The 21,952-nt window shown below is 45.6% G+C and overlaps 1 protein-coding gene across 1 annotated transcript in view; it reads right to left on the reverse strand.

Annotated features, from left to right (window-relative positions):
* Window positions 1–15,524, reverse strand: part of mybpha (myosin binding protein Ha) — a 71,870-nt gene extending 56,346 nt beyond the window's left edge. The window contains exons 1-2 of the mRNA XM_072277736.1: window positions 14,782–15,524; window positions 13,615–13,749 (exon numbers count right to left, since the gene is read on the reverse strand). Of these exons, the coding sequence (XP_072133837.1) occupies window positions 13,615–13,749; window positions 14,782–14,806 (160 nt within the window). The 5' untranslated portion in view covers window positions 14,807–15,524. The remainder of the gene's footprint in view (window positions 1–13,614; window positions 13,750–14,781) is intronic.
* Window positions 15,525–21,952: the final 6,428 nt, after the last annotated feature.

Genomic DNA, 21,952 nt, shown 5'->3' on the forward strand with positions numbered 1-21,952 from the left:
TGCAAGTGCCATCACAGATAGATAGAGTCATAAAGCTTTTGGCACATTGGCCTTCATAAATAAAAGTACTGAGTATACAGTACTGCAGGTGTTAGCGCAACCCTATTACATCGGAGTTCAGAGTTCAGTTCCAGGATACTCTGTAAGCAACTTTGTATGTTAATTCCCAAGTGTGTGTGGGTTTCCTCCAGGTGCTCCGGTTTCGCCCCACAGTCCAAGGACATACCGGTTACTAGGTCTCTGTATAATTGGTCATTGTAAATTGTCCCGTGATTAGGCGAGAGTTAAATCGGTAGGTTTCTGTGGGATGAAGCTCAAAATGGCCAGAAGGGCCTGTATCTCTAACAAAGTCAATCAATAAGAGTTGGGTGTTCTGTTGTACTTGTCTATGACATTGGGTCCGCCTCATTTGGAGTACTGTGTGTAGTTCTGGTCACCTACCTACCGGAAAGATATCACTAAGATTGAAAGAGTACTGAGAAACTCTACAAAATGTTGCCTGGACTTGAGGACCTGAGTTATAGGGAAAGTTTGAATATGTTACAACTTTATTCCCTGGAGTGTAGGAGAATGAGGGGAGATTTGATAGAGGTGTACAAAATTATGAGGGGTATAGACAGGATAAATGCAAGTAGGCTTTTATGACTGAGGTTGGGTAAGACTAGAGGTAGAGGTCATAGGTTAAGGGTGAAAGGTAAAATGAGTAACGGGAACCTGAGGGGAAACTTCTTCACTCAGAAGAAGGTGAGAGTGTAGAATGAACTGCCGGCAGAAGTAGTGGGTGTGAGTTTGATTTCAACATTTAGGAGAGTTTTGATAAGTACACGGATGGGAGGGGTATGGCGGACTATGGTCCCGGTGCAAGCCAATAGGCAAGGCAGATCAATACTTCGTCACAGACTGCATCACCATCATGTATGGAGGGGCCACTGCACAGGATCAGGAAAAGCTGCAGAGGGTTGTATGCAGCCAGCTTCATCATGCACAAGCCTCCCCACCATCAAGGACACCATTTGAAAGCAATGTCTCAAGATTAGGCATTCACCGCCAAGGATCCTGACCACCCAGGACACACCCTCTTCTCATTACTACCATCAGGGAGGTTAAGGAGCTTGAAGACACACATTCAATGTTTTAGTAACAGCTTCTCCTCTACCACCATCAGATTAATGGAATGATGAACACCATCTGAGTGTCCACTTTATTAATAACACCTATGCACCTGCTCGTTAATGCAAATATCTAATCAGCCAATCATATGGCATCAATTCAATGCATAAAAGCATCGAGACATGGTCAAGAGGTTCAGTTGTTTAGACCAAACATTAGAATGGTGAAGGAATGTGATCTAAGTGATTTTGACTGTGGAATGATTGTTGGTGCCAGATGGGGTGGTTCGAGTATCTCAGAAACTGCTGATCCCCTGGGATTTTCACACACAACAGTCTTTAGAGATTACAGAGAATGGCGTGAAAAACAAACAGCATTCATTGAGCTGCATTGCTGTGGCCAAAAATGCCTTGTTAATGAGAGAGGTCAGAGGAGAATGGCCAGACTGGTTCAAGCTGATAGAAAGATGCCAATAACTCAAATAACTGCCTGTTACAAAACAGTGGCGTGCAGAAGAGCTTCTCTAAATGCACAACACAGCAAACCTTGAAGTGGATGGGCTACAACAGCAGAAGACTATGAGCATACATTCAGTAGCAATTTTATTAGGTGCAAAAGTACCTAATAGTGGTCACTGTATGAATGTTTCTTATTGCAATTTACCATATTATTTTATACATAAGGATTGCACCGTACTGCTCCACAAAGCAACAACTTTCCCAAAATTTCAGTCAGTGATAATAAACCTGACTCTGATTGTGAAAGTCCTGTTTCAGTGCTGTGGTGCTCCATGACCTTAGACCCAGTCTAACGTTTGGTAACTCACTCCACCTTCTGCAACTCCAAAGTTTTCATGAAGGAATTGTCTCCACTAAATCAATGCCTGGGAATCTGTTTGTAGACAGCAGCCTGTCTGACTGGCAAACCCACCTCTGACCTAAAGGCACGAGTGGTTATATTTCAGTAGGAGTTTGAGGGGAATTGGTATGTCACCAAAGACTCTCGCAAATTTCTGCAGAGAATTCTGGTTGCATCACCGTCTTGTACGGAGAGGCTACTGCACAGGATCAGAAAAAGCTGTGGAAAGTTGTAAACTCATCCAGGTCCATCGTGGGCACCAGCTTCCCCAGCATGGAGAATACCTTCAAAAGGCAGCTTCCATCATTAAGGACACCCATCTCACAGGACATGCCCTCTTCTCATTGCTGCCATCAGGGAGGAGGTACAGGAGCCTGAATGCACACACTCAATGTTTCAGGAACAGCTTCTTCCCCTCTGCCATCAGAGAGGCCATGATAACAGAGTCGTTAGCACAACACCATTACAACTCGGTGTTCCGGAGTTCAGAGTTCAATTCCAGCGCCAGTCTCTGTATGCTCCCCCCCAACACGCTGAATGCGAGGGGTTTTCCCAGTTGCTGCTTTCCTCCCACAGTCCAAAGTCCAAAGACACATGAAGAATTTGGTGTGAACAATCATCTTGAATGTTACAACGAAAATGAAGGTTTAGAGGATGCAACAGTGTAGCTGTTAGAGTGCTTAGAGTGGACAGTTGATGTTTATTCATTTGGGTTGATCAACACCAAATTAAAGCTGTGATTTTAGGTATTTCAGGTGGGGAGGCAATGAAGGCTGATCATTATCTACACTAGGAGTGTGTGCTGATTTTGTTCATTTACAGTCAAAAGAACACAACAATGTACACTGGGTGAATTCCTCCGTCAATAGGAACTAACACACTATTTTATAGTACTGTAGAAATAGTGGGGGCATTGTAACCTGTTCTGTATTTCTTTTAAATACAGAATTTGTTACTTAGTTAAATTAAAAGAATTGCAGTGTGATTGAATTCATACTGCAATTTGAGAGGGAGAAGTACAAGTCCCATGTATCAGTATCACAATGGAATAAAGGCATGAGAGAGGAGTTTGCCCAGGTAGATTGGAGGGGGGTACAGGCAGGGATGATGGCAGAGCAGAGATGGCTGAAGTTTCTGGGAGTAGTTCACAAGGTGCTGGCTGGATATGTCCCACAGTAGAAGTAGCAATTCAGTGATTCAGGAACAGCTTCTTCCTCTCTGCCATCTGACTCCTGAATGGACTTTGAAGATTTGGACACTACCTCACTTTTAAAAATATACAGTATTTCTGTTTTTGCACATTTTTAATAATCTATTCAATATGTGTAATTGATTTACTTGTTTATTTATTGTTATGTTTTATTTTATTTATTTTTTCTCTCTCTGTTAGATTATGTATTGCATTGAACTGCTGCTGTTAAGTTGACAAATTTCACGTCACATGCCAGTGAAAATAAACCTGATTCTGATAATTCTCAAATGGCAGGGCTAGGCAACTGTGGCTGACAAGGGAAATTAGGGACTGCATAAAAGCCAAGGATAGGGCATATAAGGTAGCAAAAGTGAGTGGGAAGTTGGATGATTGGGAAGCTTTTAAAATCTAAAGGCAACTAAAGAAGCTATAGAAGGGAAAAGTTGAAATATGAGGGCAAACTAGCCAATAATATAAAGTAGGATACTGAAAGATTTTTCAGTTATATAAAGAGTAAAAGGGAGGTGATATTGGGCCACTGGAAAATGATGCTGGTGAGGTAGTAATGGGGGACAAAGAAATGGCAGATGAACTTAATAAGTACTTTGCTTAGGTCTTCGCTGTAGAAGATACTAGCTGTGTGCCAGAGGTCCATGAGTGTCAGGGAGCAAGACTGAGTGCTGTTGCTATTACAAAGGAAAAAGTGCTAGGCAAACTCAAAGGTCTTAAGGTGGATAAGTCACCTGGACCAGATGGACTACATCCCAGAGTCCTGAGAGAGGTTGCTGAAGAGATAACAGATGCATTGGTCATGATCTTTCAAGAATCATGTTGCCTGGATTGGGGAGCATGCCCTATGAGAATAGATTGAGTGAATTTGGCCCTTTCTCCTTGGAGCGACAGAGGATGAGAGGTGACATTATAGAAGTCTATAAGATGATGAGAGGCATTGATAGTCAGAGGCTTTTCCCAAGACTGAAATGGCTAACACGAGAGGGCACAGTTTTAAGTTGCTTGGAAGTAGGTATGGAGGAGATGTCAGGGGTAAGCTTTTATGCAGAGAGTGGTGAGTGCGTGGAAAGTGCTGCCGGCAACGGTGGTGGAGGCAGATACAATAGGGTCTTTTAAGAGACTCCTGGATAGATACATGGAGCTTAGAAAAATATAGGGCTATGGTAGGTAATTTCTAAAATAAGTACATTTTCAGCGCAGCATCGTGGGCCGAAAGACCTGTATTGTGCTGTAGGTTTTCTATGTTTCTTATCACTTGATTCTGGCATGGTCCCAGAGGACTGGAAGATTGCAAATGTCACTCCACTCTTTAAGAAGGGAAGAAGACAAAAGAGAGGAGATTATAGGTCAGTTAGCCTAACCTCAGTAGTTGAGAAAGTGTTGGATTCCATTATTAAGGATGAGGTTTTGGGGTACTTGGAGGCAAATGATAAAATAAGTAAAAGTCAGCATGGTTTCTGTGAAGGGAAATCCTGCCTGACAAATCTTCGAGGAAGTAACAAGCAACAAAGGAGAGGCAGTGATGTCATTTACTTGGATTTTCAAAACACATTTGATAAGGCGCCACTCATGAGGCTGCTTAACACGATAAAATCCCATGGCATTACAGGAAAGATACTGGCATGGATAGAGGAATGGCTGACAGACAGGAAGGCAATGAGTGGGAATAAAGGAGGTCTTTTCTGGTTGTCTGCCAGTGACTAGCGGTGTTCCTCAGGGGTCAGTATTGGAATCACTGCATTTCACACAGTTTGTCAATGATTTAGATAATGGAATTGATGGCTTTTTAGAAAAGTTTAAAGATGATACAAAAATAGCTGGAGGAGTAGGTTATGCTGAGGAAGCAGCAGGACTTAGACAAATGGGCAAAAAAGTGGCAGATGGAATACAGTGTTGGGAAATGTATGAACGTGCATTTTTGTAAAAGAAGCAATAGTGTGGACTATTATCTAAATGGGAAAACATTCAAACATTAGAGGTGCAGAGGGACTTAGGAATCCTCGTGCAAGACTCCCAGGAGGTTAATTTGTAGGTTGAGTCTGTGGTAAAAAAGGGAAATGCAATGTTAGCATTTATTTAAAGGGGAATAGAATATAAAAGTAAGGAGATAATGCTGAGCCTTTATAAGACACCAGTCAGGCTGCACTTGGAGTATTGTCAACAGTGTTGGGCCCCTTATCTCAGAAAGGATGTGTTCTCATTGGAAAGGGTCCAGAGGAGATTCATGAGGATGATTCCAGAAATGAAGGGGCTAACATATGAGGAGAGTTTGGCAGCTTTGGGCCCGTACTCACTGGAATTTATAATAATGCAGGAGGATCTCATTGAAACCTACTGAATGTTGAAAGGACTAGATAGGGTGGATATGGAGAGTATGTTTCCCGTGCTGGGGATATCTAGATCTAGAGGGCACAGCCTCAAAAATGAGGGGCGACCTTTTAGAACAGAGGTAAGGAGGAATTTTTTTAGCTAGAGAGTAGTGAATCTCTGGAATGTTCTGCCACAGACTGTGCTGGAGGCTAAGTCTGTGTGTATATTTAAAGTGGAAGTTGATAAATTCCTGATCGGTCAGGGCATCAAAGGATGTGGTGAGAAGGCAGGTGTATGGGGTTGAGTGGGATCCGGGATCAGCCATCAGCAGAACAGACTTGATGGACTGAATGGCCTAATTCTGCTCCTGTGTCTTATGGTCTTATGGTCTAAATGGTAGTTTGTCTTTTTTTAACTATTTCCATGAAACAGGCTAATTGGGGCAGCTGCTTAATTGGGCCAAAATGTACTGGATCTGACGTGGCCGAATTAACCAAAATGCATTGTAATAAGCTTTTGTGGGTTTCTCTCATAATTGATTCCTATCCATCTGTAATTGACCTTGGTGCTGGTGGTGAGACACCTTCTCAAACCACAGTAGTCTGTGCAATCATAAGGTGTAGGAGAAGAATTCAGCTATTCACCATATTAAGTCTGCTTCAGTTCTCTCTATGCTCTGTGGACATCAGACCCAGGCGATGAACAAACGACGATGAGGAAGCAGTGTGCATGTGGCAAAATCTGCAAGAACAATCGTGGCTTGAAGATCCATCAAGCGAGGATGAAGTGTTTGGCGGGAGCAGGAGCAGCACAACGCGCAGGTGTCCAATGTGGTCAGACAAAGGAGGGGCCAGGCCCAGAGTCACCCCATAGTGCCCGGAACCTCCAAATGTTGCAAACTAATCCCTCTAACATGAAGTCTAACAGGAGGCGGATCAAATGGCCTGCAGCTAACATGACTTCACTGTGGAAGCAATTTGATGAAGATGTGAACCAAATTTTGGAGGCAACGGCGAAGGGAGGGGTTGATAGGAAGCTGCAAGCCATGACAACAATTATTGTAAGTATCGCAGCTGAACAGTTCCCAGTGGAGGTTGGTTGTAGGGGATTCGTAGCCCATTCTTTAGTTATAGCCTTCAGCATTTTGGGCATCGAGGGAGAGAGGAAGAGGAGAGCCATCCGCAGTACCACTGATGCGGCAGAGAGGGCCTCAAGATGGTTGTGGCTCAAAAGAGGGCAGCCATGGAGTCATAAGTAGCTAGCCATCTGGACACAAGCTGGGGTCTGATCAGCCCTGGCTGGGTCACCTGGAGGAGGTTGTATGATGTTGAAAGACCCGAAACACCCGATGATTCCAGGAACATCACTGAAGATGTGTCCAGAAGCATCAATAGGTGTATGTACACAGCTGGAGTCTACTTCCTGTGACATGTGATTTAACCCCTGAGCTGCTTGGGCTTCTTCCCACATCCTGAAGACCATAAGACATAGGAGAAAAATTGGGCCACTCGGCCTATTAAGTTTGCTCTGCCATTCCATCATGGCCGAGTTATTTATCCTCTTGACCCCATTCTCCTGCCCTCTCCTCAAAACCTTTGGCAATCTGAATCACAAATCTATCAACCTCCACTTTAAATATACCCAAAGACCTGCCTTCCACAGCCATCTGTGACAAAGAATTCCATAGATTCACTGACTGCTCGTATAGTGGTTAGCATAGCGCTTTACAATACAGGCAACCTGGGTTCAATTCCCCCGCTGCCTGTAAGGGGTTTGTATGTTCCACCATGACCTGTAAAGGGTTTGTATGTTCCCGCGGCCTGTAAGGGGTTTGTATGTTCCCCCGTGACCTGTAAGGGGTTTGTATGTTCCCCCACTGCCTGTAAGAGGTTTGTATGTTCCCCCGCAACCTGTAAGGGGTTTGTATGTTCCCCCCATTGCCTGTAAGGGGTTTGTATGTTCCCCCGTGACCTGTAAGGGGTTTGTATGTTCCCCTACTGCCTGTAAGGGGTTTGTATGTTCCCCCGCTGCCTGTAAGGGGTTTGTAGGTTCCCCTGTGACCTGTAAGGGGTTTGTATGTTCCCCCGCTGCCTGTAAGGGGTTTGTATGTTCCCCCGTGACCTGTAAGGGGTTTATATGTTCCCCTGCTGCCTGTAAGGGGTTTATATGTTCCCCTGTGGCCTGTAAAGGGTTTGTATGTTCCCCTGTGGCCTGTAAGGGGTTTGAATGTTCCCCCGTGACTGTGTGGTTTCCTCCGGGTGCTCCCGTTTCCTCCCACAGTCCAAAAGCATACTGGTTGGAAGGTTAATTGGTCGGATTAAATTGTGGTTCAGCTGGAAGGGTCTATCCTGCCAGACAAACAAATAAATAAATAAGGATGTGATGTTGAGGCTTCACACAGCACTTGGAGTGTTGTGCGCAGTTTTATGCCCCTTATCTATGTGCTGCCGTTGAAGAGAGTCCAGAGGAGATTCACAAGAAAGCACGTGTTTTAAGTAAGAGGAGTGTTTGCAGGCTCTGGGCCTGTACTCACTGAAGTTTAGACGAATGAGGGGGGATCTTATTGAAACCTTTTGAATGTTGAAAGGACTAGACAGTTTGTTTCCTATAATGAGGGAGTCTAGGACCAGTGGGTACAACCTCAGAGTAGGATGGGGTCCCTTTAGAACAGATAAAAGGAGAAATTTCCTTTGCCCAAGGGTGGTGAATCTGTCAAATCCATTGCCACAGACAACTGTGAAGGCCAAGTCATTAAGTTTGTTTAAAGTGGAAGTTGATAGGTTCTGGATTAATTCGGGTTTCAGAGGTTATGGGGAAAAGGCAAGAGAATGGGGTTAAGGAAGGATAATAGAGGGAAGTATGTGTGTGAGGCCGGTGTTCTGTTCTGGGTGTCAGATGTGGGATGTCTGGGAGACTCCCAGCCTCCCGGATGGCCACATCTGCACCAGGTGCATCAAGCTGCAACTCCTTGCGTGAGTGGGCCAGTGAAGGAGTGGAGCTTTGAGGCTTTGACTCGAGAGTTTTGGCAGTTGGTCTGTGCAATCAAGTCAATCAAGATTTGAATAGATCAGCAGAAAGCCGTTGATTAGACAATCAAGATGTGAATAGCTCAGACTCAGCAGAAAGCAGCTGATTGGGCAGTTGAGGCCAGGTGACCAAACATTTTGAAAAGCTCAAACAGGTAAATAGAGGGATAGCTCAAGCGAAGCGGCCAGTGGAAAGTGGCCAATGTGTGAGTGGGCCAGTGAAGGAGTGGAGCTTTGAGGCTTTGACTCGAGAGGCTTCAACGAGAAGAGGCGAAGGACAAGCTAGCTCGCAGTTAGTTTTTACAATGTCTCCTGAGATGGTGATGTGCCTCTCATGTGAGATGTGGCAGTCTTGGGGAAACTCCCCTCTCCCGCAGAGTCACATCTGCCAGAAGTGCATACGGCTGGGCGATCTGGAAGACCATGTAAGGAATCTGGAGCAGCAGCTGGATGACCTTTGACTCATAAGGGAGAATGAGGCAGTCATAGATGAGAGCTTCAGGGAGGTAGTCACACCTAGGCTGTCGGAAGCAGGTCGTTGGGTGACAGTCAGAGGGGGGAAAGTGAAGGTGAGCAGACAGGTAGTGCAGAGCACCCCTGTAGCCATTACCCTGAATAATGTTTACCGTCCTGGATACTGTTGGCGGGGACAACCGACCAGATGTGAGCCACGGTGGCAGGGCCTCCGGCACTGATTCTGACCCGGTGGTGCAGAAGGGTGGGATGGAGAAGAGGAGAGCTGTCGTCATTGGAGACTCTATAGTCAGGGGAGCAGACAGGAGATTTTGTGGACGTGAGAAGGACACCCGCATGGTTTGTTGCCTCCCGGGTGCCAGGGTCCGGGATGTCTCTGACCGGGTGCACGACATCCTGGTACGAGAGGGAAAGCAACCAGAAGTCGTGATACATGTTGGGACCAACGACATAGGCAGGAAGAGGGATGAGGTCCTGAAGTGTGAGTTTAGGGAATTAGGCAGAAGGCTGAAGAACAGGACCTCAAGTGTGGCGTTCTCAGGATTGCTGCCAGTGCTACGTGACAGAGATGGTAAGAGTTGGAGGAGATGGCAGTTGAATGCGTGGCTGAGGAGTTGGTGCAGGGAGCAGGGCTTTAGATTTCTAGATCATTCTTCTCTTCTGGGGAAGGTGGGACCTGTACAGATTGGATGGGTTGCACCTGAACTCGAGGGGGAGCAATATCCTTGCAGGTAGGTTTGCTAGCATGGTTCAGGAGGGTTTAAACTAATTTGTGAGGGGGATGGGACCCAGAGCGATAGAGCAGTGAAAGAAGTGCATGGAGTAAAGCCACATCTAACATACAGAGAGGCTTTGAGGAAAGAGAAGCAGAATAAATGGTGTAAGGACAGTAAGGTAGAAGGGCTGAAATGTGTGTACCTCAATGCAAGAAGCATCAGGAACAAAGGTGATGAACAGAGAGCTTGGATACATACATGTAGTGGCCATTACAGAGACTTGGCTGGCACCAGGGCAGAAATGGATTTTCAATATTCCTGGATTTCAGTGCTTTAAAAGGGATAGAGAGGGCGGAAAAAGGGGAGGAGGGGTGGCATTACTGGTCAGCGATACTATTACAGCTACACAAAGGGTGGGTAATGTAGCAGGATCCTCTTTTGAGTCAATATGGGTGGAAATCAGGAAACAGGAAGGGAGCAGTTACTCTACTGGGGGTATTCTATAGGCCCCCTGGTAGCAGCAGAGATACAGAGGAGCAGATTGGGAGGCAGATTTTGGAAAGGTGCAAAAATAACAGGGTTGTTATCATGGGTGACTTTAACTTCCCTAATATTGATTGGCACCTGATTAGTTCCAAGGGTTTAGATGGGGCAGAGTTTGTTAAGTGTGTCCAGGATGAATTCCTGTCACAGTATATGGACAGGCGACCAGGGGGAATGCCATACTAGATCTAGTACTAGGTAATGAACCGGGTCAGGTCACAGATCTCTCAGTGGGTGACCACCGCTCCCTGGCCTTTATAATTATCATGGAAAAGGATAGAATCAAAGAGGACAGGAAAATTTTTAATTGGGGAAAGGCAAATTATGAGGCTATAAGGCTAGAACTTGCGGGTGTGAATTGGGATGATGTTTTTGCAGAGAAATGTACTATGGACATGTGGTCGATGTTTAGAGATCTCTTGCGGATGTAAGGGATAAATTTGTCCCAGTGAGGAAGATAAAGAATGGTAGGGTGAAGGAACCATGGGTGACAAGTGAGGTGAAAAATCTAGTTAGGTGGAAGAAGGCAGCATACATGAGGTTTAGGCAGCAAGGATCAGATGGGTCTATTGAGGAATATAGGGAAGCAAGAAAGGAGCTTAAGAAGGGGCTGAGAAGAGCAAGAAGGGGGCATGAGAAGGCCTTGGTGAGTAGGGTAAAGGAAAACCCCAAGGCATTCTTCCATTATGTGAAGAAAAAAAGGATGACAGGAGTGAAGGTAGGACCAATTAGAGATAAAGGTGGGAAGATGTGCCTGGAGGCTGTGGAAGTGAGCGAGGTCCTCAATTAATACTTCTCTTCGGTATTCACCAATGAGAGGGAACTTGATGATGGTGAGGACAATTTGAGTGAAGTTGATGTTCTGGAGCATGTTGATATTAAGGGAAAGGAGGCGTTGGAGTTGTTAAAATACATTAGGACAGATAATTCCACGGGGCCTGATGGAATATTCCCCAGGCCGCTCCATGAGGCGAGAGAAGAGATTGCTGAGCCTCTGGCTAGGATCTTTATGTCCTCGTTGTCCACGGGAATGGTACCGGAGGATTGGAGGGAGGCGAATGTTGTTCCCTTGTTCAAAAAAGGTAGTAGGGATAGTCCGGGTAATTATAGACCAGTGAGCCTTACGTCTGTGGTGGGAAAGCTGTTGGAAAAGATTCTTAGAGATAGGATCTATGGGTATTTAGAGAATCATGGTCTGATCAGGGACAGTCAGCATGGCTTTGTGAAGGGCAGATCGTGTCTAACAAGCCTGATAGAGTTCTTTGAGGAGGTGACCAGGCATATAGATGAGGGTAGTGCAGTGGATGTGATCTATATGGATTTTAGTAAGGCATTTGACAAGGTTCCACATGGTAGGCTTATTCAGAAAGTTAGAAGGCATGGGATCCAGGGAAGTTTGGCCAGGTGGATTCAGAATTGGCTTGCCTGCAGAAGGCAGAGGGTGGTGGTGGAGGGAGTACATTCAGATTGGAGGATTGTGACTAGTGGTGTCCCACAAGGATCTGTTCTGGGACCTCTACTTTTCATGATTTTTATTAACGACCTGGATGTGGGGGTAGAATGGTGGGTTGGCAAGTTTTCAGACGACACAAAGGTTGGTGGTGTTGTAGATAGTGTAGAGGATTGTCAAAGATTGCAGAGAGACATTGATAGGATGCAGAAGTGGGCTGAGAAGTGGCAGATGGAGTTCAACCCGGAGAAGTGTGAGGTGGTACACTTTGGAAGGACAAACTCCAAGGCAGAGTACAAAGTAAATGGCAGGATACTTGGTAGTGTGGAGGAGCAGAGGGATCTTGGGGTACATGTCCACAGATCCCTGAAAGTTGCCTCACAGGTGGATAGGGTAGTTAACAAAGATTATGGGGTGTTAGCCTTCATAAATCGAGGGATAGAGTTTGAGTTGCGAGGTAATGCTGCAGCTCTATACAACTCTGGTTAGGCCACACTTGGAGTACAGTGTCCAGTTCTGGTCGCCTCACTATAGGAAGGATGTGGAAGCATTGGAAAGGGTACAGAGGAGATTTACCAGGATGCTGCCTGGTTTAGAGAGTATGGATTATGATCAGAGATTAAGGGAGCTAGGGCTTTACTCTTTGGAGAGAAGGAGGATGAGAGGAGACATGATAGAGGTATACAAGATATTAAGAGGAATAGATAGTGGACAGCCAGTGCCTTTTCCCCAGGGCACCACTGCTCAGTACAAGAGGACATGACTTTAAGATAAGGGGTGGGAAGTTCAAGGGGGATATTAGAGGAAGGTTTTTTACTTAGAGTGGTTGGTGCGTGGAATGCACTGCCTGAGTCAGTGGTGGAGGCAGATACACTAGTGAAGTTTAAGAGACTACTAGACAGGTATATGGAGGAATTTAAGGTGGGGGGTTATATAGGAGGCAGGGTTTAAGGGTTAGCACAACATTGTGGGTCGAAGGGCCTGTACTTTGCTGTACTGTTCTAAGTGTGAGGTGGTTCGTTTTGGTAGGTCAAATGTGATGGCAGAATATAGTATTAATGGTAAGACTCTTGGCAGTGTGGTGGGTCAGAGGGATCTTGGGGTCTGAGTCTATAGGACACTCAAAGCAGCTGCGTGATTGACTCTGTGGTTAAGAAGGCGTACGGTGTATTGACCTTCATCAATCATGGAATTGAATTTAAGAGCCAAGAGGTAACGTTGCAGCTATATAGGACCCTGGTCAGACCTGACTTGGAGTACTGTGCTCAGTTCTGGCCACCTCACTTCAGGAAGGATGTGGAAATTATAGAAATGGTGCAGAGGAGATTTACAAGGATGTTGCCTGGATTGGGGAGCATACCTTATGAGAACAGGTTGAGTGAACTTGGCCTTTTCTCCTTGGAGTGACAGAAGATGAGAAGTGACCTGATAGAGGTGTATAAGATGATGAGAGGCATTGATCGTGTGGATGGTCAGAGGCCTTTTCCCAGGGCTGAAATGACTAGCACGAGAGGGCATAGCTTTAAGGTGCTTGAAAGTAGGTACAGAGGAGATGTCAGGGGTACGTTTTTTTATGCAGGGTGGTGAGTGCGTGGAATGGGCTGCCGGCGACGGTACTGGAGGCGGATACGATAGGGTCTTTTAAGAGACCCCTGGATTGGTACATGCAGTTTAGAAAAATAGAGGACTATGGGTAACCCTAGGTAATTTCTAAAGTAAGTACATGTTCGGCACAGCTTTGTGGGCTGAAGGACCTGTATTGCGCTGTAAGTTTTCTATGTTTCTAAATCGGCGGAGCAGACTCGATAACTTAATTCTGCTCCTATGGACCCGTGACACCATCACACCGAGCCGGGCCAGCTCCGCTGTGCTGAACCGGCAGAGTCGGGCGAAGTTCAGCCAAGGCTGGAGAACGTCACTTACTGCTTTCCACGCAGTATTCCACAATGTATCCTGCCAAGCCGCTCGTGCCAATGTGCTTGGGCGAGTTCCAGTTCACGGTTACCGATGTGCTGGTTATGTCGTCCACTGTCAGCTCCGTGGGTTCTCCATCGGGAACTGCACAGGAGTAAGAGATAGATTACAGCGGACTTGCATCCACTGCTCCCCACCGGCTGACTGAGATAGATTAGAAAGATAGAGAGATAGAGAGAGCACAACAGAGAGAAAGAGTAATAAATACAGAGAGTAGGAGAAAAGGCAACAGAGAGAGAAAAGAGCGATAGAAGGGGAAAGAGAGCAGAGAGAGAGAGATGGAAAGGGAGAAAGAAAGAGAACGCGGGAGAGAGAAAGAAGAGCTTCAGATAAAGGGAAAAGAGGACAGAGAGTGAAGCGTCGGCTGTACTTTTTTCCATAGATGCTGCCTGGCCTGCTGAGTTCCTCCAGCATTCTGTGTGTGTTGCTTTGTATTTCCAGCGTCTGCAGATTTTCTCTTGTTTGTGGACAGAGAATAATGAGCGATAGAGAGAGAGAGGAAGGGGAAAAAGAGGGCAGAGAAGAGAGAGAGTGATGAGGAGAGCAAGGGAATGCAATACAGAAAGAGAAAAAGAACGATAGAAGGGGCGGTAGCACGGGATGTAGAGATAAAGAGAGGATTAAAAGGGCAGAGATTGCAAAGTCAGAGGGTGGGAAGAAAGCTAGCACAATAGAGAACGAACGAGAGAGAAAGGAGAAAGCAACAGATGGAGAGATAGAGACAGCGAGACAGAAAGAGCACGATTTAGGGAGGGCAAAATAAGAAAGAAATTGAAGGGATCTAGTGGGTTTGTGAGAAAGACATCGATCCGGCAGGGAGCTCAAATTGTACAGATTTGCGGAGAGAGAGCAAGATCGTCGTTATCCCAGCGCGGAGAAAGTAATACCATTGAGGGAAATAGATGGATAGAAAGAGAACACAAAAGAAAAAAAGGCGACAGGGGAAGAGAGAGTAAAATAACGAGGGAGATGAGAGAATTGTTTTGTTAAATGGGGAAAAGGAGATCGATGGCGGAGAGGAAGGATGAGACCAGAGTTACGGAGAGTTTGAACGGAGCGAGACTAGCGGAGAGATGTATCTCCACACCCGTTGCCTTTTGTCCTGTTCTCTCTTACCTCCTTTAGGGGTCTCTGGATCCATGGTTGGTGCAGGAGAGGCTGTAGCAACTGCCGCGGGTCTGGAGCAGCGGGTGGTCTCTTTAAATAGTCCTCAGGCTGATGTGATCCCGCCCCGCGGCTCTGAATCCTGGCGGGGCAAGGTAGCTGGGCGGAGCGGAGGGCCACCCTGAACTTAGAACCTGGTCCCAGCACACTCACACTCACACTCACAACACAACACACACTGCCACAACGATATACACACACAGTCATACTCATGCGCATCCACATACAACACTGACACTCATACACACATTCACACACACTGATACACAACACACTGCCACAACGATATACACACACAGTCGTACTCATACGCATCCACATACAACACTGACACTCATACACACATTCTCACACACACCCACACACACACACACACACACACACACACACATACACTCACAGACAAAAGCACTCATACACACATTCACACACATATACTCACAACCACACATAATCACAGCCAACAGCCGCTAGACAGACACAGGCACACACTCATACACACATTCACACACACACACACACACACACACACACACACACACACACACACACACTCGCAATACACACAAATTCATACATACATTGACACACACACAATACACAGACACACACACATTCACACACACACACTCACACTCACACACACACACACACTCACACATACCCACAACCACGAGCCGCCAGACAGAGATCTATAAACAGTAACGGACCCTCAGTCTACGCGCAGCCCGACGGAAATGGGCAGACCTGGCGTGAATTTTACAGGAGATTGGTATTGGGGTATTGGCCAGTTGGATTCGCCAATGAAATACTCGCAGCTAATGCTATCTCCTAAATTAACACCGAAATACAGGACACAAGACAGCACAGTGGGCTTGTAATAAGATAAACACAGCGAGTGAAAAAAAAATTAATCAGCGGAGGTGTCGGGTCAATATGATCCTGATAGATGGGTTTCTACAGTCACTGAAATATGTGAATCTGAATGGAAAGTAATAAATAAAATTGTCAAGGCTCAGCCAATGTGATACCTGCGGCCCATGTGCTCCATGTCAATATGGTGCCCGGTCAGAAATAGCCCGAGAAATGTGCAGTCCAATGCCAAGTGAAGATGGGGGTTGCCAACGAGATACGTGCGGTTCAAGGGTACGTACGGAACCAATCAGATTTCCATAGTAATGAGTCTTGAGTGGCCAATTGACGTTAGACGCTGTGGGAAATACGGTGGATTCCGGTTAATTGGGACACATCGGGACTAGAATATTTTGGCCCAGTAGAGTGGGTGCACCAAAAAGCCGGTTTCATGGCAATGAAAAAGGTACACAAAAGACAAACTATCGTTTAACTGAGTGACAAATTATGTACTTAAATTAAATACAGAACAAACTAGAACACTATCATTACTATTAGGCTGCTATAAAATTATGGTTCATTGCTGTCTTGAGGCAAAACAGAGTAGATAAATCCCCAGGACCTGACAGGGTATTCCCTCGAACCTTGATGGAGACTAGTGTTGAAATTGCAGGGGCCCTGGCAGATACATTTAAAATGTCGGTATCTACCGGTGAGGTGCTGGAGGATTGGAGGATAGCTCATGTTTTTCCATTGTTTAAATTATAGGCCGGTAAGTTTGACGTTGGTAGTAGGTAAATTATTGGAAGGAGTACTTAGAGATAGGCTCTACAAGTATTTGGATAGACAGGGACTTATTGGGGAGAGTCAACATGGCTTTGCACGTGGTAGGTCATGTTTAAAAAATCTATTAAGAGTTTTTTGAGGACGTTACCAGGAAAGTGGATGAAGGGAAGGCAGTGGATGTTGTCTACATGGACTTCAGTAAGGCCTTTGACAAGGTCCTGTATGGGATGTTAGTTAGGAAGATTCAGTTGCTGGGTATACATGGAGGGGTAGTAAATTGGATTAGACATTGGCTCAATGGAAGAAGCCAGAGAGCGGTAGTGAAGGATTGCTTCTCTGAGTGGAGGCCTGTGACTAGTGGTGTGCCACAGGGATCAGTGCTGGGTCCATTGTTATTTGTCATCAATATCAATGATCTGAATGATAATGTGGTAAATTGGATCAGCAAATTTGCTGATGATACAAAGATTGGAGGTGTAGTGGACAGTTTTTCAAAGCTTGCAGAGGGATTTGGACCAGCTGGAAAAATGGCAGATGGAGTTTAATACAGAAAATTGTGAGGTATTGCACTTTGGAAGGACAAACCAAGGTTGTCATAGAGTGGACCCAACTGCAATACCCAGACACTGAAGTACTAGGAACAGGACTTGACTAGAGAGCTGGGACAAGAATACAGACTTGGGCTAGGACATTGGCTTGGCAAGCGGGACCAGGACAAGGAACTGGGAACTAGGAGCCTGGGCTTGGACTCTGAGCCAGAGACTGGACAAGGACCCAGAACCTGTGTCTTGACTCGGTCTCAGACCCCAGAACTAGGCGAGGACATGACGTGGCTACAGGACTGGACATGGCTTGGGTTCTTCATGGCTTGGGTACTTCGAGGCGAGGACATGACAAGGCTTGGGTTCGGATTCCGAGCCAGAGACTGGACAAAGACCCAGAACCTGGGTCTTGACTTGGGCTTGGACTCCGGAACTAGGCGAAGACATGACGTGGTCTTGGGAGACTGGACAGGACGAGGCACATGGACAGGACAAGAACATGAAGCCTTGACTTGGTACTCAGGAACAGCCGAGCCTTGGATTTGGGATGACAGGAACCTCAGAACCTTGGACTTGGGATGACAGGAACACCGAACACAGAGCCTTGGTCTTGGGGAGGACAGGAACACAGAGCCTTGGTGTAGAGCACGGGAACACGGAGCCTTGGACTTGAGAGACAGGAACACAGGGACATGGACCACAGAGCTGGGACCCCTCCTTGGGAACAGGGCTTAGGGCCGGGACTCATACACGGAATACAGAGCTGGGACCCCTTCTTGGGAACAGGACTTGGGGCTGGGGCTCTACACAGAATGCTGAACATGATGAGACGGTTCCCAACACTAGGTAGCGGCAAACGGCTGGACCTACCTAGCGAAGGCATGGACACAGAGACAGCTCCCAACACTGGGTAGCAGCAAACAGCCGGACCTACCTAGGGAAGGTGTGGACACAGAGACAGTTCCAACTCAACAACAGACAGTTCCTTATCTTGACACAGCAAGACTCCGGTCTCGCTCTGGTAGTAGAACTTGACAAGGTTACAGGCAAGGCTCCAGACACAGGTTGCAGGCAAGGCTCCAGAAGGAAGGGGAAGGGAAGGGAAGGGAACAGTCCAGTCTCAGGGTAACAGCAAAGACGGCCTGGCTTATCAAATGGAGGCAAGGCCAGGAAGGGACAGATCCAACCACAGGGTAACAGCAAAGATTTACCCCACAGAGGCAAGGATGGGATACTGACAAGACAAACCAGCACCCACACTTGAACCCAGGGCCACTTATATTCCCAGTCCCAAGACGAGCATCAGGTGCCTATGATTAAGCCCAACTGAAACAAGGGACAGCCGGAAGACCCGGAGTCCATGGACCAGATGTGAACCGGAATGCAGACTTCACAGACCAGACCATAACAAAGGTAGAACATACAGGGTAAATGGTAGGGCACTGAGGAGTGCAATAGAACCGAGGGATCTGGGAATACAGATACAAAATTCCCTAAAAGTGGCGTCACAGGTAGATAGGGTCGTAAAGAGAACTTTTGGTACATTGGCCTTTATAAATCAAAGTTTTGAATACAAGGGTTGGAATGTTATGGTGAGGTTGTATAAGGCATTAGTGAGGCCGAATTTGGAGTATTGTGTGCAGTTTTGGTCACCAAATTACAGGAACGATATTAATAAGGTAGAAAGAGTGCAGAGAAGGTTTACAAGGATGTTGCCGGGATTTGAGAAACTGAGTTACAGAAAAAGGTTGAATAGGTTAGAAGAATGAGGGGAGATTAGATAGAGGTGTATAAAATTATGATGGGTATAGATTGAATGCAAGCAGTATTTTTCCGCTGAGGCTAGGAAGACAAAAACCAGATGACATGGATTAAGGGTGAAGGGGGAAAAGTTTAAAGGGAACATTAGTGGGGGACTTCTTTACACAGAGAGTGGTGGGAGTGTGGTATGAGCTGCCAGATGAGGTGGTAAATGTGGGCTCACTTTTAACATTTTAGAAAAACTTGGACAGGTACATGGATGAGAGTATATGGAAGGATATGATCCAGGTGCAGGTCAGTGGGACTAGGCAGAAAAATGGTTTGGCACAGCCAAGAAGAGTCAAAAAGCCTGTTTCTGTGCTGTAATGTTCTATGGTTCTAATGGTTTTCGATGGAGGAATTCATCCAGTGTACATTGCTGTGTACTTTTGATTGTCTGTAAATGAACAAAATCAGCACAGACACCTAGTGTAGATAGTGGACTACCTTCACACAATGCTATCGACGATACATCTTCCAAATCTTCCGTTTCATTGTAACATTCAAGATGATTGTCGATGCCTTCAAATTTAATAATTACTAATTTGTTGAATTTTTAATTTTTAATTTTTAATTGTTTAATTTTCACTCTGGGTTGATTTTGGCACATGCAAGACTGAATGCTTGAAACTGCAGTGAGCAAAACGGTTCTGAACTGCCTTACTGCTTATTCCACACCGATTATCAGTGACAAAAATCACTGCTTTTTGAGCACAAACACCACGCAACTGATGCTTCTTAAAAATCTGGTCGCTCTAAGCACAGTGTAGTGTGTAACGGCCACATGTTTACGAGACTGACGCTAGTTAGAAACTGTTCAGCAACAGTCCCCTACCCCAATTAAGTGGCATAATGTCACAAATAAACTAAGGAACCCTGGCTATTTTTTCGAATAGATTTTGTTCTTTAAGAGTTGGTCAAATAAACAGCTGCCCCAATTAACTGGAATCCACTGCATAGTATTGGTACCGGGATAGGAATTAGAACATGGGACGTACAGACCCTTTGGTCCATGATGTTATGCCTGACATTTTAACCTTCTAGAACCTTTCCCTCCCAGGAGAGGAGACAACAGAGGCAGTGTGGCATGGTGTCCCTGCTGGGATGGAAGCTGGCCACTCGCTTTGGTGCTGCCTTCCAGTGTTTGCTCAGTGGAAGACAAGCTGGACTGTGCTTGTCTTCCGATTGCATTGGGCTTGTTCTTGCAACAACATCCGTGCACCAGCAATCCACATGATATGACATATAGGAACCTGAGCTGTATTATATTATTTTTTGTTTTACTGCATGTTTACTATCTTATATATGTGCCTTATGCTGTGACTGTTATTACTACATTTTACACCTCGGCCCCAGAAGAAAGCTGCTTTGTTTGGCTGTATTCTTGGGTATTCATGTATGAATTAAATGACAATTAAACCTGAACTTGAATTGTCTATCAACAAAAAAGCCTCGGAAAGTTTCTTAAATATCTCTAATGTATCTCCCTCTATTACTACCCTGGCATATGTTCCAAGCTCCACCATCATTTAGACCATAAGACACAGGAGCAGAATTAGGCTATTCAGCCCATCATGTCTGCTCTGCCATTCAATCATGGCTGATCCTTTTTACCCCTCCTCAGCCCCACTGCCCAGCCTTCTCCTTGTAACCTTTGATGCCTTGTCCAATCAAGAAACTATCAAGCTCTGCCTTAAGTACACCCAACAACCTGGCCTCCACAGCTGCCTGGTTCCACAACTTCACCACCCTCTGACTAAAGATATTTCTCCGCATCTTTGTTTTAAATGGATGCCCCTCTATCGTGAGGCTGTGCCCTCTTGTCTAGACTCCTCCATCATGCAAACTAACATTTTGGAAGGGGATGGGGAGAAGCCAGATGCCTTGGTACATACTGGTAGCAATAGCATAGGAAAAAAAAGCAGAGGTCCTGAAGAGAGAATTTAGAGAGCTAGGCAGAAAACTGAGAAGCAGGACCTCTCGGGTAGTAATTTCAGGATTGTCATCTGCGCCATGTGCCAGTAAGGGTAGAAATGGGATCATCTGGCAGGTAAATGTGTGGCTGAGAAGCTGGTACAGGGGACAGGGCTTCAGGTTCTTGGATCATTGGGATCTCTTCTGGGGAGGTTTGACATGTACAAAAGTGATAGGTTGCACCTGAACCTGAGGGGGGACCAATATTCTCGTGGGCAGGTTTGTTAGAGCTGTTGGGGAGGGTTTAAGTTAACTTAGCAGGGGGTGGGAACCAGAATGGTGGGACTCAGGACAGAACAGATGGTGAAAAAAAGAAAAGATAGCAGCAGTCAGACTATCAGGAAGGGCAGGCAGATGATAGGACAAAATGGCAGTCAGCAGAGTAATATCAGTGCATTGGAGATGCAGAATCAAAAAGGGGTAGCAAATACAGTGCTCAAAGTGTTATATCTCAATGCATGGAGTATAAAAATAAGGTGGATGATCCTGTTGCACTTTTACAGATTGTCAGGTATGATATTATGGCCATCACTGAAGTGTGGCTGAAGGATGGCTGCACTTGGGAGCTGAATGTCCAAGGTAACACATTGTATTGGAGAGATAGGAAGGTAGGCAGAGGGAGTGGCATGGCTCTGTTGGTAAAAAATGGCATCAAATCCATAGAAAGATGTGACATAGAATCAGAAGGTGTTGAATCCTTGTGGGTTGAGTTAAGTAACTGTAAGGGTAAAAGGACTCTGGTGGCAATTATATACAAGCCTCTCAAAAGTCACTGGGATGTGGACTACAGATTACACAGGAAATAATAAACGTATATCAAAGGGGCAATGTTATGATAGTCATGGGAGACTTTAACGTACAGGTTGATTGGGAAAATTGGATTGGAAATGGATCTCAAGAAAGTGAATTTGTTGAATGCCCATGAGATGGTTTTTAGAACAGTTTGCCATTAAACCTACAAGGGAATCAACTACACTGATTGAGTGTTATGTAATGAAACGGAGGTGATTAGGGAGCTTAAGGTAAAGGAACCTTTAAGAGACAGTGATCACAATATGATTGAGTTCAACTTGAAATTTGATGGGGAGAAGTAAAGTCTGATGTAGTAATATTTCAGTGGAGTAAAGGAAATTACAGTGGTATGAGAGAGGAGTTGGCTGAACGTAAAT

Source organism: Mobula birostris, chromosome 14 (assembly GCF_030028105.1).
Source record: "Mobula birostris isolate sMobBir1 chromosome 14, sMobBir1.hap1, whole genome shotgun sequence".
NCBI lineage: Eukaryota > Metazoa > Chordata > Chondrichthyes > Myliobatiformes > Myliobatidae > Mobula > Mobula birostris.